We start from the raw sequence: 16375 nt of genomic DNA, 5'->3' as shown, positions 1-16375 counted from the left end.
TCTCATGTGGCTCTTGGCAGCAGGACGGTCGGCTCTCTCCAGTTGGCCGCACACAATCGGCTAATTTTCACCTTGATCATGCGAGAATCTAAACTATACATTTCACACGGTGCCACAGCTGAGAGAAAACCAATACAGTCCGGCAAAAATGGCACTCCTGCACTTCACTTTGATCAAAGCTGTCTTACTCAGAGTTATTTTCTCATATCACTCCCAACGAGCACTAATGGGCATTCTTGATGTGAGGCAGCAGAATGAGGGAGCTTGATGCATTACCTTTCAGCTCAGTTACAGGGGAAAAAAAACACCCTAGTTTTTTTTCCCATAAGTAATGCTAATGCCCATAACTGAAAGCAAATGTGAATTCCCACAGAATCCAGGGTTTAACTGTTCCTATGGCCCATGGCACAGGAATTTCAGCACAACAAAATAAGAATCTTATCTTCTATAATTGTCAGCTGTAGCTCATAATATACGCAGGGTATCCCCTTGTGTTTCATGGTCAGTGGGGTGGAGTGGAACAGAGCTTAACCAGGTAGATTCCAGCTCCCAAGGGAACAATATAGCCTATAGACAGTAATCAGCGGAAAAGGAGGCAAACTGGTGCGATTAACTCAAATAAACCTCCATCTGCTTCAGATTTACAGAGGTTAAGGATCGAAAGAGCCATCTTCATATCAGCATAAGCCGTTAACACAAAGTGTTGTGAAAGTTGAGTCAGTGCCTAAATGGTCTGAGGTCATAACTTGGCTACAGTACACTGTGGAGTCAGGGGGATCCAAGTTACTGTGGATGGGAGGGATGTGCAGTGCAGCTTGGCACTCCTTCCATGGGAAAGCCCCCTCTCTCTGGAGCTCCTGTTGTTTCATGTCTTTGAAGCAATTTCAAGCTCTCCGATTGTCGTAGGGCCACAGCCCCGCGCTGTTCTCCAAAAGCTGCTTGGTTAGCCAATTAAAGAGACAAACACGCAAGCGAGGGGAAGCAAATAAAACAAAAGAGAGCGTGTTCCATTTTTAGGTAGCTATAAATCTTGTAGGGTGCAGCACATTTAGAAGTCATTTAGTGTCATTAAAATAGCTAATTGGACTGTAAACTATATCAACCCACTTAGTAGCATAAATCTGCTCAACATTTTGAGGTTTTGGGCTGTTTACATGTTTGCTAAGCAACAGAACCATAAGAAAAATATTGTTTTCCAGATTGTAAGTTATGCTCACTCCATGATATTAGCTCCATTTGTCTGCTGTCCTTAAACCCAGCTTGTACTGCACACTATGACCGATGAGGCAGGGAGTTTCTAAGAACTGCAAGAAAGCAATTAGGTCTTTATCACCAGTCAGATCCCACTTTACCGTATTTTCCACGAATAACTGTACTTAGTGGCCACATGTCAGCTCCTAAACAGAAATAGACGATGAAACTTTTCCAGTTACAAGAGTACTAATTGTCATCAGAATAAAGAAAATGCGGCTGTGATAAAATGCAAACCAGACAGAGCCTGAAAGACAAAGACAGAGACAAAAAACTTTCGGGGGAGTTTATTTTGTTAGTTTGTCTTACATTCTTACATTCAGGTTGGCCTGGTGCCAGACCAGACATCATCTGAAAAAAAGGAACCAAATCTTTTATTCTCCGGTTCAGACAGACTGTGCTTATAAAGCCAACGTACATCAACTCACACATCACAAGAATCCTACATCTGTTTCCACAATACCGTATTGCTGCAATCAACAACATAATAGAACTATGTCTTACTGTATTTCTCTGTCGCCAAAATTTATGGCAACTGTCTAGAAAGATTTATTTTCTACTCTAAGTGAAACGTGAATCTACAGAACAATCCAAAGGTGAGTTCAAGCATGCAACACAATCTAGAAAAATAAACATTCTATAAACGCCCCTGACATTAACATGAGGTCTCATTTGTCTGGGCATGACAGTAGTGTTTGAATGAGTGGATCTTTTTCTAATTGTCTTGAGGCATTTCAAAAGGTCCATCCACATTGTTTTTCATACAGTATGTACTGGAGTCAAGTTAAAAACTAGATGGAGTTAGAACATCTGAAGAGGACAATCCTAAAACAGGAAATGTCAGTCCCTGAGAAAAGGCAACCAAATTCTTTCACAAATAGGACAGGCTACTCTTCTACCTTCCTTTTCAATTTTCTGTTCTTCGATTTCTTTTTCCACCCTCTTCTTCCGAGATGGTTGGTGAAGAAGTTAGTGTATCTCTCATCGACCTCTTGCTGCTCCTTCTCGTCTTTGTACCAAGGTCCCCACACGCCCCCATTGTACTGTGGGTTAGAGCGCAGGTCTTTAGCAGGGTAGCGTGCAGGCACTGCTGTCTTATTGTACTGTGCTAGCCGCATGAGCATCTTCTTCACTATATGAGGGTAGCGCTGAGACAAGTCCACTCTCTCATAGGGGTCAGCTGTGATGTTGAACAGCCAGATGGACTTGCCCCGGTCCCAACGGACATGCTCATTATGCCAGCGAGTGGTTAGCCGCTGGCTGGAGAAGGTCTGCGGGGGCACCCAGTCGCTATAGCCAGGGACACCCGTCAGGAGCTTCCAGTGGCCCACCCGGAGTGCAGCCTGGATGGCTGTGTTCCATATACCGTACCCGGCCTTCCATGAACCATTCTTAGCTTTGATGTAGATTGGGTCAATGTTGTGAAGAATGTCCTGGCGGGGAGATGGGCGGCCTTCACTGATAGCCTCCCAGACATCGTACCCATCCAAATTTAGATCTTCATCTAAAGTTCCTTCACCCAGGGTCACCAGTGTGGGGAACCAGTCAGTAATGTGGATCAAAGATCGACACTTTGCTCCTTTATTTACCAACAGGGGGCTGTGAACAAATCCCACCGCCCTAATCCCCCCTTCCCAGTAGGTGGCTTTACTCCCCCTCAAGGGCCAGTTGCTTCCACCTGCTAATGGCTGGCCCCCGTTATCCGAGGAGTACACTATAACTGTGTTATCATAATAACCGTAGCGTTTTAGAGCTATCGTGAGGTTGTGGATAGCTTCGTCAAGGCAGGACACCATAGCGGCATATTTACGGCGATGCAAGTTTGGAATGCCCTTGTAGCGCTCGAGGTAGCGGGCAGGAACCTGCAGTGGGGAATGAACTGCCTGATAGGCCAAGTAGAGAAATAAGGGTTGTCTACGAGGGTTGTGATTAGCTAAGATGCTAATAGCCTTTCGAGTTAACATGACGGTTGAGTACAAGCCGCGGTCTTGTTCCCAAGCCGCCTCTTCGCCTTCATATAAATCATACCCACACATACCAGGCCCTTCACATTTATAGTGACTGTAGTAGTCCCCACTTCCCAGCAGGGAGCCAAAGAAAGTGTCGAAGCCACGCTGAGTGGGCAGGCAGCCACGCTTGTAGAAGCCCAGGTGCCATTTTCCCACCATGTGGGTGGAATAGCCCGCTTGCTTGAGCTTCTGGGGCAGGGTCACATTTTCCAGGGGCAGGCAGTTGGGCTGGGTAGCTCGGATGATGGAGTGCTGAAGGCCTGTGTGGATCTGATACCTACAAAATAAAAACAGTAATGGACCCGTCAGAGACACTGATAGTTATAAACAAATATGCAACTTTGATGAAAGCTGGTCACATTCAGGATGATATGCTCTACTGCATGAGTTTCTTCACATAATGTTAACATGCTACTGTGTTTCTCTCTCGCAGACCATTTGGAGGCAATAGCTCACCCAGTCACATAGAGAATCTTTGTACTGGAAATTACATTATTCGATTCAATCTGAATTACAATGGAGCCAGTCCAAGGCAAACACATTTGAGCTGACAGATGCTTCTAATGGACTGGCAAACCAAGTGCAGGATAATGTTCAGCTGATGGCTAACATTGCAGTGAAAGGACGTGTATGGGTAATGGTAGCTAGACGGGTCGGAAAAACCAGAAGACCTGTCACTCAAGGCCAGACAGGAAACAAAGTTGTGACCTGGAGCTAATGATGCAGTTGGCAGAAAGCTAACGCAGCACTATTGATGTGTGAAGGATAGACACAACGTATTAAAGAATTTTGATATTACGTCATTTTTCTAGTTCCTGTGCTTCTGGCAGTAAAGGAAGAATTAAATGAATCCAAAATTTGGGATAAATGATCTGCATTTATTGCCACTAAGCACAAAGTGACTATATTACACTATGCAGTAACTGTGGGTTTCAAGACTCTCCTATTCCCACACCACCACAGCATCAATTATTCAACCATTGTGAACATCACCAATGACTAGCTTCGAAGTGAAAATTTCCAAAAACATAAAAAGGCAATTTAAAAAAAAACGATACTGTTATCACAGTTTTGTATATTATAAGTAGATATGTCCACTAGATTCCTATAGATAGGAAAATAGATACTTGCTCCTGAAGTAGCTTCAGTGTGTGAAAGAATAGTTTCTGCAAACTTAGATTCCTCCTGTGTGAACGATGTGTGAATGGGTGAATGAGGATGGGATGTAAAAGCACTTTGAGTAGTCGAACTCTAGACAAATACAGACTATTTACCATTTAATTGTTTGATGACAGTACTGAAATACTGGCACATACAGGTTTTCACACATCTACACTAGTCACTTGTAATTGAGACCCAACCAGGAACTTAACAGGACCAAAGGAATTGTTCTAAATATGCTTTCTCTTCACTTTCTTGCCAGGAGTTAAATGATTGATGCTACATCATCCAATATATAAGACTGGAGGAGTGGTTATATGCTGTGCTATTTCTTGGCCAGTCTTTGTTCAGATTTAAAAAGTGTGACATAATGTGTTGATTAGTACCCTCCAACAGAGCCAGGCAGGCTCTTCAAGTCACGTACTGGCTAAGCTAACATAAGCTAAGCTGGAAAGACTCAAATATTCTTCCTAATGTCTTTTTTGGCCTGGGTAGGGTTCTGTTTTATTGTTAAGACAAGATAAGATAACATAAGAGAAACCTTATTAATCCTGATTGAGACTGTGACTGATTGCGACTGCAACCCAGTTGGGACTTTGGAAGCTGCTCTGAGAAGATGAGGACTGTGAGCTCTTAAACTTAATTTCTGTCTGAAAACCCAGATCTGCTTTGGGTGAAAGAAAAACACCCAGGAGACAAGGAACTGATGTGGCTAGATGCCTCTTCCCTTCTCTTCTCTTCTGACCCTCGCTTTCTCCTGAGGTTAGTGGTGTGCAGTCAAGCTGTCACCAGTGTAAGGGAGTGAAAATAAGTGTCTGGGTTAGGTTTCCAAAGAGCTGGAGGAGAACCAGAAGCCTACGAAACCTCCACCGCCCCTTGAGAACACTAAAGTCCTTCAGGGGTTACACCACCGTGTGGTACGTGCAGTATTCCAAACATGGTAATAAACTCAGTGATTTACAACTCATCAAATCCTATTCAAGAAAACAATAAACACTTCAAATATTGCCATAAAATCACGGACAACTGCAAACACATATGAACCACCCTGCATGTAGCACAGCTGGCGAGGCCATCGGCTTGTATTTCACCAGGGTTAGAGATGATTGTTTCCTCAACCATGACGTAGGGAGATCCGAGGTGAAATTATATGTATATCATAAAAATGTACTTTTTCACACTTATTCCACTGCAGACAGAAGTTTTTTTTAAATGTTTTAGGTGGGAAGACTTCATGGCAACACCCCTGGTTTTGGTGTCATGATCAAATAATTGAAATTTGGTATATTTTTTTACATTATTATATAATTTTATATCAGTTATAATTTTAATGGCACCACTGAAATGTAATATAAAGCTCATAATGTAAATAAGAACATAATGTTCAGGATGTTTTTAATAGTTAGCTTGTTAGCTTAGAATTAGAAGTTGACACAGCGCTAGTCTGTCAGGAGGACGGTGAAAACGTTCCATTCAGTTGCATCAGGTTAACTATGCACACAAATGTGTCTACACAAGTCTGCACACTGACCACAGCTGTATTACTGTGTTGTCTGTCCGCATGTATCCTTGAGCAGTTGCTTATCTCTTCCTAAAAAAAACAGTGATTATGAGACTGTTGGACCCAGATGTCCACTTTTTTGACACAAAAGCAGGTTTTATGGAAATGTGGGCATCTCAAATATACTTTAGCTTGTACAAAGTTTTGTTGCACAAGTGATTTGATAAAGAGGAAATTAATAAGCGTGATAAGTGATAGAATCTAATATTACATTTGTTTAGGTTATTGTCCAGTTTTACTGAGTGTATGGGGATGACAATGCCAGTTCTATCAATCCCTGACCTTTGCTCCAGCACCACCACAACATTTGTTTGTTTTTAGTGGAATATCTGAACTTTGGGATGGATTGCCAAAAAATCAGCAGAAACTGTTCTAGTCTCTTGACTTTAAACTTTTTGAACTCTGTAAACTGCAAATTATGGGTGCTATCTTTCATACAATTGATGGTGGATCATACCTGGATGTCAGGTGAATTCATGAGACTATGGATGTTATAAATAGCCACTGCCATATTTTATAGGTAATCACAGCAGGCCATCTCTGTACCTGGCAGAGTAGAAGCAGTGTACGTACTGACTTGTGCATGTGTGGAGTGTGTCTCCCACCTCCACTAACCAACTACCTGGGGGACACCCTGTCAACTCACGCACTATTTCACCAGTGTTTTTCAACTACCAGTTGCAGTTGTTGAAGACATTCTGGATGAGCCGGAGTTGTTTATTCTCTGGGAAGAATTTTCTTTCATGTGCTGAGCTAACTAAAATAAAATGCCAACTGGGTTTAATGCCTCCAAAACTTTGGAAATCAAGTTAAGAAACTGTTGCGTTTACAAGTTGGCAACAAGGATTCCCATGGATTTCAAAGGTGGTTCCCACGACCTTTAAAATGTTTAACTCCTCCGGATAATAATACAGCACAATTCTGAATTTGATACCTCTATTCATTGCAAGCCTTTGAGGTTAGGTCAGTGAATTCTAAATGATACCACACTGGTCCTGGTGGGAGCCAAGAGAGTGTGTTGGTTTCATATGGCGATGAGAAGAATTTCTTGTCACTTGGTGGTCTAAGCAGGGGGAGATGTGAAACCCAACCACAACCATAGACACTGGGGGATAGATAAGGCATTGTTGGTCTGTCATTACGCGACAAGATTTGAATGCAATACACCAAAAAAGGCATGGGAATGAAGGAATGTAGTAAAGGCAACATGTGTTTGTGGGTAAGACATCAACATCAACAAGAAATCAACCGAGCCTGGCATGGGGGTTTGTTTCTTGAACAGCATGTTTACTCCACCAAAAATCCACATATATGATTAACTGGATGAGGAGTTAGCACTTGCAAAGCCTTGTTCTCTATAATCTCTCCACACTTTTCACTAGCATATTCCATGGTGAATTTAGTCTTGTTACTAGCCAATAAATGTCTATAAAATGACTTTTGGAATGATCTTCTATGTCCTTTTGTATTCTTTCTATTTATACAAGGATCATTTTCCTTTTCTGCCCTTCTCTTCATTTATTTTTATTTGTCAAGCACTTTTACATCAACACCAAGAGAACAATGGGACTGAAAGAAAAGAGCCTTGTACAACATGAAGTTAAAAGAATGGATGATGCGACACAGAGGGTGAAAAGAATGGAAACCACATGCACATGCGAATTTATTAAGACGTGTGTGAGTGTGTGTTTAAGATTGAACCCCTTAAGAGCCCCAACCCCTGCTTTTGCAACTCCTGCAGGTTTGGTGGTATTCACATACCAAAAGGTTACAGCCGTGTAATGAGAATGTCATGCTAAGTGCAGGCTGTGATCCCTCCACAAATCAGTCAAACAAGCCCGAGGTCTTGACGGAAAACGGTACAAGGTGGACTGCAAAGACTTTCAAAGTTATTTCTCTTTGACATATGCGAGGGTTCACAGGGGAATTTTGCAGGTTTTGGGGCACCTGAAGGACAGTTCTAGGTCTTTAGTATTTATGAGGCTTTAAAATAATGACAGCAGTAACTACTGCCCTCTGGAGATCATCTCTCCTTCCATATGTCCAGTGTGACTGATTTATGGTTCTTTTAAAATCAAACAGGACATGAATAGGCAGCCGCAGCACAGGGGTCAAAGCCCCTGACCCCAGGTCAGGCATGTCTGCATCCCTTATCCAGCATGGATTCAAGCCATGCAGGCAGGGAAACACTTCTAGCAGACAGCGACTCAATTCACCATCTTATCATGCCACAAGGGGCTGCTGCATTCCTCTAGTAAAATACAGAGTTATGGTCTTAAGTGCAGCTATAATCATGCTATCTCTCTGGTTTATTTACACAACCGCTGAGCCACAAGGCCAACAAATCACACACACTATTAAATTCTAATCATCAAACACTGGCAATCGCTCAAGTCACACAAGACAAGTGCATTGGCCACTACTCCAGCCACTGAGGTTGTGGAGGTTCCTGAGCAGCCCTGCTGCCCAGGCTGGGGCCTTCTCTTGTATTCGTGTTCCACGTCCTCCTCGCATATGGTTCAAATAAGCAGCCTCAACTAAGAGCTCTGCATTTAATCAAAGTCAGCCTCATAGTAGTTCATCTTACTTAACTCTGCCTTTCTCCAGGCTCTTCAATTACTTTTTTGCTATCTCTGAATATTGCTCTTCAGTTTTGCTTCTTCCTTGGCTTTATGTTCTCTATTTCACAGCTAATGACGATCTGAAGATTCTTTTTCTTCCTCAAGACTTCATTTCCAACTAATGCAAACACTAGCTTGTCCTCAGACCTTGCTTATTTGTTACCCTAAACAATCACTCGCTCAGTTCCTCACTTTGCAACCTAGCATTCTAGGACAGACAAGCGTGGGGTGAGGATGGGAGTTGAATGAGTGACAGATTACTGAAACAACAAGAAAAGGGTGACTGAGAGGGTAAGGCGAGTTTGAGATAAGTGTGGACAGATGGGAAGTGTGTGAATAACTAGGAGACAGAGTTGCAGTGGGTGAGGAGCACAGTGAAAAAGAACTTTGAGCATATAAGCAACCCCTTGCTTGACAGGAGCGACTGCAGCTTAAGCACCTCTGACCAATGGAAAGATGTGCAGGGTTGTCATAAAGGCAAGATTACGACCATTTGTACAGTACCGAAACCGTTGTCTGAAACGTAAAAAAGAAACAACTCTAACAAGGGTTAGAGGTTGAGCTACTAATGTCAGAGCTGGAAGGTGCGTTCATGATGAATGGAACGTGGCAGAAAGTCCACATACTGGATTTGTCTGGACAGGTAAGTTGACATGGTTCTCAAGCTCTGGAACACTCGTCTGTGACAGTGTATAAGCGTGTTCACTTAATTACAAAACAAAACAAGCGGACAGGTGTAGGATATATTGGTTCACCATGTCGGACATACATTCCTTAAACATTTCTAACATTATTCAATTTTAGGGCTTGCCCTGAGGAGCGAGCTCTTCCCTTGCCTTTGGTAATCCACCTCGCTTGATCAGTCAAGATCAGTGGGAGTGTGATGGGGTTGCAGAGCAAAGCTCTGAACTTGAAGGAAAGCTCAACTTTAAGCCTCTAATCTCATCAGTGCAGCTTAAAGAAAACCAGACAGGTTGAAATTTTTGTGATGCCATGAGTTTCCCAGGGGGGGGAAAGCATGGAAACCTTTTTTCAAGATCCTGTTACTGGAAGGTTAAAGCACTTTGCTACAGTTCCAACAGCAGCTGCAAACAACTGCTATGCCAAGTCTGCTTTATCTTCATTCTCTTAGTTTTGGTAACCTTATCAATTCATACAGCTCAACAAGTTTTCAAAGACTAGAGGAAATTTGGCCATTTTTATCATGGGCCATATTTTCCCACATAAGGACTGAACAATATGTCCTACTGCTGCTTCCGAGCATGTGAAGTCACAGCTGGTAAACCCCCTAAAATCAACATTTCAGTTAATAGAAGTAAGCAAGAATTAAGCGATTGCTTGCTTGTTATTTTGTAAGGGAGAATGGACCGTCATGGTGGTGCGGCAGCCAGACATGAAGCAGATTTGAATCACCCTGAACGGCTTTCTTTCACAGTAATGACCAGCTTGCTGTACATTATCCCATTATTACACAGTTACTTACTCTAGAAATCAGTAATTTGTCACAAAATTGATTTAAAGCATTGATTTAAACTGCTAAACAATACTCTATTGGATTCTATGGTTGAAACTGTGTCTATGGCAACATAAACTCTTCAGATTAGCCTACTTAGTGTTATAATTAACAATGAACCTGATGTTTCCATTGATGGTGAAGTGAGGCAAAGTGAAAGGGGACATTTTTGGGAATACTGGCGTTGACGTTTCTGTCCTCATTTATCATCCACGTTTCTTTCTTGCTAGGACTTCACCAGACTTCATTCTGCAGAGTCATATGATTGGATGAGAACTACATCCATGGCAACAGCCTGAGTAACAGGCAACATCAACGTTCTGATATTTAGAAATAACAGACTGTAAAATGCCGTTAGAATCTACAGGAAGGATTCAACAAAGCTGTGTAATAATATATTTTGAATACAGTATACAGTATATGGAGCTACATGTAAAGGGGTAATGTACAGTGAGTCCCTTCAGGTTAATTCAAAACCTTCATCACCCTGTCAGGGTTTGTTTTGCAGTAATGACCACCACTCACTCTAAATGATCCTGCTTATTACACGGCCTTGTGCCAAGGAAATCAACAATTCGACACAATATACTAATATACTTAAAAACGGTTTAATTGATTGAAAAATTACTTTGTTAGTGGTGCGGTGGTTAGCGCTGTTGCCTCACATCAAGAAAGTTCCAGGTACGAATCCGTTGACCTTCAGGTTTGTGGAGTTTGCATGTTCTTCCCTGTGCTTGCGTGGGTTTTCTCCAGGCCACAGTTAGGTTAAATGGTGACTCTAAATTGCCCATAGGTGTAAGTATGAGAGTGCATGGTTGTCTGTCCTGCAATTGACTAGCCACCAGTCCAGGGTGTACCCTCCTCCAAAGTCAGCTGAGACTGGCTCCAGCCCCTGCACGATCCTGAAGAATATGCGGTATCAGAACTGCACCCACACCAATTACCATCCATCCATCCATTATCTATACCGCTTATCCGTCAGGGTAAGAGCTGGAGCCAATCCCTGCTGATTTGGGGCGAGAGGCTTGGTACACCCTGAACTGGTCGCCAGGCAATCACAGGGCCAACACAGAAACAGACAACCACTCACACTCACAACTATGGGCAATTTAGAGTCACCAATTAACTTGAGTCCTTACTTAACCTAACCTGCATGTCATTGGACTGTGGGAGGAAACCAGAGTACCCGAACAAAACCCACGCAAGCACAAGGAGAACATGCAAACCCCACACAGAAAGACCCCATTCGAACCTGGAACCGTTTTGCTGTGAGGCAACAGTGCTAACCACCGCACAACAGTGCTGCCCCCACAGCAATTTGGTATACAAAAATAAGAGACTTTAGAATGCCATAATTGAGCTGAGAGTAAAAACAGAGTATTTAACAAGCCGAGTAATAAGTCTCAGATAACAACTCACATATTTTAAGCATGCTCCTGCATGGGTAAACGTCCTTATTAAACTCACCAAATCTGCTTTTAAGACATGTTTAATATATACTGCCTCACTTTTCCAGAATTTCCCCCCGGGGATCAATAAAGTACTTCTATCTATCTATCTATCTATCTATCTATCTATCTATCTATCTATCTATCTATCTATCTATCTAAGTGAGGACATTTTAGTTAAAATGAATGCCTAATTCATTTATTTAATTTGTCAAAATGTATAAAAGTCCTGGCATGGGCTTAATAGGTACCTAACGCACCCTTTAAACCAATGAGTGCTCCAAATCAGCACACTCTATTAATGATATTAATGTCTGATATATATGTCAATCATTTTTTGAAGCATCCATCGGTATGTGTACACACACATATATCTACTACTACTAACTATGGTTGGTAAATTACTTAATTTCAAAGATTTTTTTTTAATTTATTTATTTATTTAACAATTACCAGTCCTCATGGCATGCTTGTAATTGTGGACTCAAGCAGTATACACAAGGCGTCTAATACTTGTTGCTAATGTAACAAACTCACAGTCAAGATGTCAGCAAAGATAATAGAAACAGGGATTTATTCATGTTGTATAGTGTGTAACCCTAGTGGATCATAACATATTGGGAATAAATGCAACTAATCTGGAGATGCCCCGCTTCAAAACGAGACCAAACTTTTCTGTGGACGTTGGTCTTGGAGCCACGACAAAGGCCAGAACTGCAGCGTGCAGGGCAGGCACAATGGACTGAATGAAATGCAAACACGAAGGCGCATTGTAGCTGAGCTGTATTCTCTATCACCATGTATGATTACATATTGGCAGCGCTAAACACTTTCATAGCATTAGTTATTACTTTGGCACCATGTGAATCTGCATTGACAGGCTGCTGTAATGCTGTGGGGAAGGCCCAGCCTCATTCTGCTTTTCAACACATCGGGTGATGTTGTCGTGAATTACATGTTTGAAGTGTTTCCACAGAGATGGTAACAGTAATCATTCTCGTTAACTACCCGGGCTAAGCACTGACAAACTTTCAAGGTTAAAGTCATGCAGAAGCATTTCTATTCTGCACATTCCCAGGTGTGTAATACTAAAGACCAACTGTCTCTAGTAATACTGTGAAGGCTTTCACTGTCCTATGACGGCATCAAGACAATTTTTAAAAGCAATACTGCATAATTCAATATGTCATTACATCCGAAGTATATAACTGTATATACTGTCCAATCACAGTATATACTGTCCAATCACACCAATGCGTGAAGGTAACAACAATTGGTTGATTGAGCTGTGACAAGGCCAACAGGTAGCAAGTAGGCACACATGCTTGCATCACAAGGCAAATCACCAAATCATTGCTGAGAGACGGTTAGCCCTGGTTCCACAATCAATAAATATTAATATTGATAAATATGGGGAAAAAAAGCCCTTATAGTGGGCTGTGTTCGCTCTGTGAATCACAGGCTGAGCATGAGGTGTGATGCGACAGCCAGGCTGAATAACTCACGCTCTGATGGCAGAGCGACTAACTGGAGTGATGATGTGTGGGTGGGATCATTTGGTCTCATTTGTTAATTTTGACCCTTTATGTCATTTATGAAGCAAGACAAACTGTCCATAGCGGAGAAAAAGAAGTAGAGTTGTTGTGAAATCTAATTATATCCAGTTAGAAAGCAGCTGATTTCAGGTGATACGGGTGGTTGCCGTGGTAACCAATTTAAACAGCCTGCAAAAACTTCATCTGGTTCTTATGAAGCACTTTGTTTTGGATTCAATCCTTTGCTCCGTCTAATATTTGCCTTGACAAGTCGAAGCAAGTGTGCCAGAAAGCTCGCACAGCTTTAGTGAGCGTCCAGCTGACCAGCTGACAGCTGATGTGTTAGCGTGAACACACTGATGGATAGAGCGCTTTCACTCATACTCAACCACGCGCACGCTCAAAACATCAAACTGCAAGCATCCATTCAAGAAAACAAGCCCGGAAACATGATTGAATCTACACCTACGTTTCAGCCGAGGAGCAGCTTACAGAGCGCCGAGGAGCAACGAGGTGGCTGCACTTTTCCCATTATTTTCTCGGACGGCTGCCAAAAACACTGTGGTGCCCGGCAAGCCTCCTCCTTTTTCAGCTGAGGAGTGGAACAGATGGTGGAGGAGAAGCCCCACAGAGCTGCATGTACAAAGGGCGAAACGGCTGATGTGAAACACACTGTAAGCAAACTACAAAGCCAGACCACAGCTGACCCCCCATGATACTGTATACCTTAACCAGCCTCGCCCTCTAATATCTCTTTACTGCTTCCTGCTGCCCGCTGAAACATTAAGTGGCTGCTTCCTGATTTGGAAACATTTAAAAAGGAGTTTGATGAGGAGCTGGGGCAGGCAGTTCTCTGACAAAGCCAAGAAAAAATGTGAAAAATACAGCTCTCCTCCTGCAGCTTTTCTCTTTTGCAAACTTGATGACCTGTTAAGCCCTTTGAGATGATACACAGTGACTCGAGGCTCTAATGTTAACTAGCTAGATAACCATGACCTGGAATTAGCCGTGAACCTTTGGATACGGTTAGCGGAGGGATTAGCTATCAGTAAAATTCAACATAGCTGCTCATCATCTGCTTTCGTGGTAAATCTACAGACACAAACCTAAAAAGAACCAACCATAACATGCTTGAATACCAATGTTATACAAGTTAGCAGCTTCACTGCCAAGTTCTCTCCATCTCAACTTGACTTGACGACAACGACTTCCTTGCAAAGTGGAGTCAAGCTGAGTTTAAAAATATGTGCTCACATTCAGTTATGACTCAGAAAAGCCTGTTTTCTGGGCTCAATGATAACTTTACAGACATCTTGTCCACATAGGACAGAAGATGTTTGGTGTCGTGGATACAACTTTTTGGGCTTTGATGCCAGCCTCCTCTTCCTGCGTCTTTGGGACATGCGGACATTTGGGACATTTCGATCATTTCGCATCATCTTCATCAGCAGGTGTCAAGTGCTCAGTTGTTAATGGAATTGTAGGAAGTCACATTTTTTGTGTCCAAATGATTACTTCAGACAAACACCTCCATCTACTGCCGCCTCAGAGACACTGTTAGAGGCCAACTAGAGTAAAGAGAAGTGGAGACAGCAGGTTGTAATAAACCATCATTGTCCTTTTCCCAGCAGTGATGTGGGTAGAGTCTATCTGCACACCACAGAAATAACTGCTTATACCCTCGAAGCCTTATTGTCTCATTATTTAACACTGATCTTATTTTAATATATTTGCACCCAGCTGATGACATCATCCCCCTGATACTAACTTATGTTGTTAATTTTGGAAAAGATTACATGGTAAACCCATCCATGCAGCGCTCTTGCACTTGTCCTGGATGATGACCTGAACACTTTAAGGTCTTTCGTATATATTAGGTAGATATTCTTTACATGTCAGACAGCCTGGACTTCCTCTGGAGGATGTTTCCTCCAGTAAACTCTGTGCTGCAGGAGGACCACAGTTAGGGGGCCGGTGCACCGTACCTGCCGGTCATGAGCTGGCTCCTGGACGGGCTGCAGAGCGGCTGCACGTAGTAATTCTCCAGCTTGACTCCCTGCGCTGCCAGCCGGTCCAGAGTCGGGGTTTTGATTTCGGAGCCGTGGTACCCAACATCCCGGAAGCCTTGATCATCCACCAGGATAAAAACGATGTGCGGCTGAGAGCTCGGCTTGTCGAACTCGTTCCCTCGGTTGCGCTGCTCGGCCTTCCAGTTCTCCCACGACAACTGAACGCTCCACGTCCGAGAGACGATGAAGCTGAGGAACAAACTCAGCGGGACCCACAAGATCATCATGTTTCAGCCGGATTCAGAGCTGCGGGCGCGGCTGCTGTGCGTCGGCGGGGCCGGTGTGTGCGCGCGGTGGCGCGGTGCACATGTTCAGGGGGACCAGCAGCACTTGGGAATCAGGTTCGCATCGTGTTCAGCCCGTTTCTCCTGCCGCACAGTCCACTCACAGCTTGTGGGGAAAAAAATCAGAGGCGACAACACCGTGGGGGAATCCACGTGGAATCCTAATCCTTTTACAACACACACTGCGTGCTGCAAAACATTCTCAAGCTTAAACATCAGATGGTCGTTGGAGCACAGGGAGGTTTGCCTCTGCATCCAACCCCTCCCCTCTATTATCAACCCCCCCGCCAGCTGTATAGTTCCTGTCATAAGACGCGCAGAACTTCAAAAGTACCCACGGAGCCTGAAGCAGGCGGTGCGCACAGTTCCCAGCGGCTGTCCTCCATCCTGTCAGGCGGCCCAGAGCTCTCTGAGGGCTGGAGGCGCGCACTTGGAGGTGTCTTTCTGGGGGAGGCAGGTCCATGTGTCCGTCCTCCGCTCTCTGCAGCTCCCCTTGCGCTCCAGCGTGCCACGACGCGTTCACGAGCACCTCGAAAACCTCAACGTCCAAGGGTTTCAGCACACAGCTGTCAGCTCATTGTGTAATGTTTGGATGCTGTTGCTCAGCAGAGTTTCTGTCATGTTTTGTTTAATCATTCAATAAAATGATTCTACAATAAAATCTAATTTTATTTTCCCCCTGTCAGCAGTCCAGATTCCTCAGACACATTTAAGGCTTCCAGATGGACAGCTGCAAGATCATGAAAATACTGTTGAACATGCAGTCAGCTGCTGGACAACAGGTGAAAAATCAGCACTAATCTGGGCACTGTCTGCATTTCTTAAATATCCTCGCGCTGATGAGCAGGTGTGTGTGAAAGGTGCTGTACAAGTAAACACCACTTAGACCAATTAGTACTTGGGTAATTGTAATTGATCAGTAG

General features: G+C 43.3%; 1 protein-coding gene across 1 annotated transcript; it reads right to left on the bottom strand.

Annotated features, from left to right (window-relative positions):
* Positions 1 to 1637: 1637 nt before the first annotated feature.
* Positions 1638 to 15395, bottom strand: arsj (arylsulfatase family, member J). The gene is made up of 2 exons (XM_070854763.1): positions 15085 to 15395; positions 1638 to 3537 (listed from the first exon to the last, which is right to left on the bottom strand). Exons 1-2 carry the CDS (start codon positions 15393 to 15395, stop codon positions 2139 to 2141), a joined length of 1710 nt encoding a protein of 569 aa, XP_070710864.1. The 3' UTR covers positions 1638 to 2138.
* Positions 15396 to 16375: the final 980 nt, after the last annotated feature.

The sequence above is a fragment of the Pempheris klunzingeri genome, chromosome 23, assembly GCF_042242105.1.
Source record: "Pempheris klunzingeri isolate RE-2024b chromosome 23, fPemKlu1.hap1, whole genome shotgun sequence".
Taxonomy (NCBI): Eukaryota; Metazoa; Chordata; class Actinopteri; order Acropomatiformes; family Pempheridae; genus Pempheris; species Pempheris klunzingeri.
The sequence above is the reverse complement of the archived record's forward strand: the minus strand, read 5'-3'. Positions and strand labels throughout refer to the sequence as shown.

Coding starts and splice junctions, on each gene's coding strand:
- arsj (XM_070854763.1), bottom strand. CDS start 15,395: ATGATGATCTTGTGGGTCCCGCTGAGTTTGTTCCTCAGCTTCATCGTC. Junction 3,538..15,084: donor AGCCAGCTCATGACCGGCAG/GTACGGTGCACC, acceptor TTTATTTTGTAG/GTATCAGATCCACACAGGCC.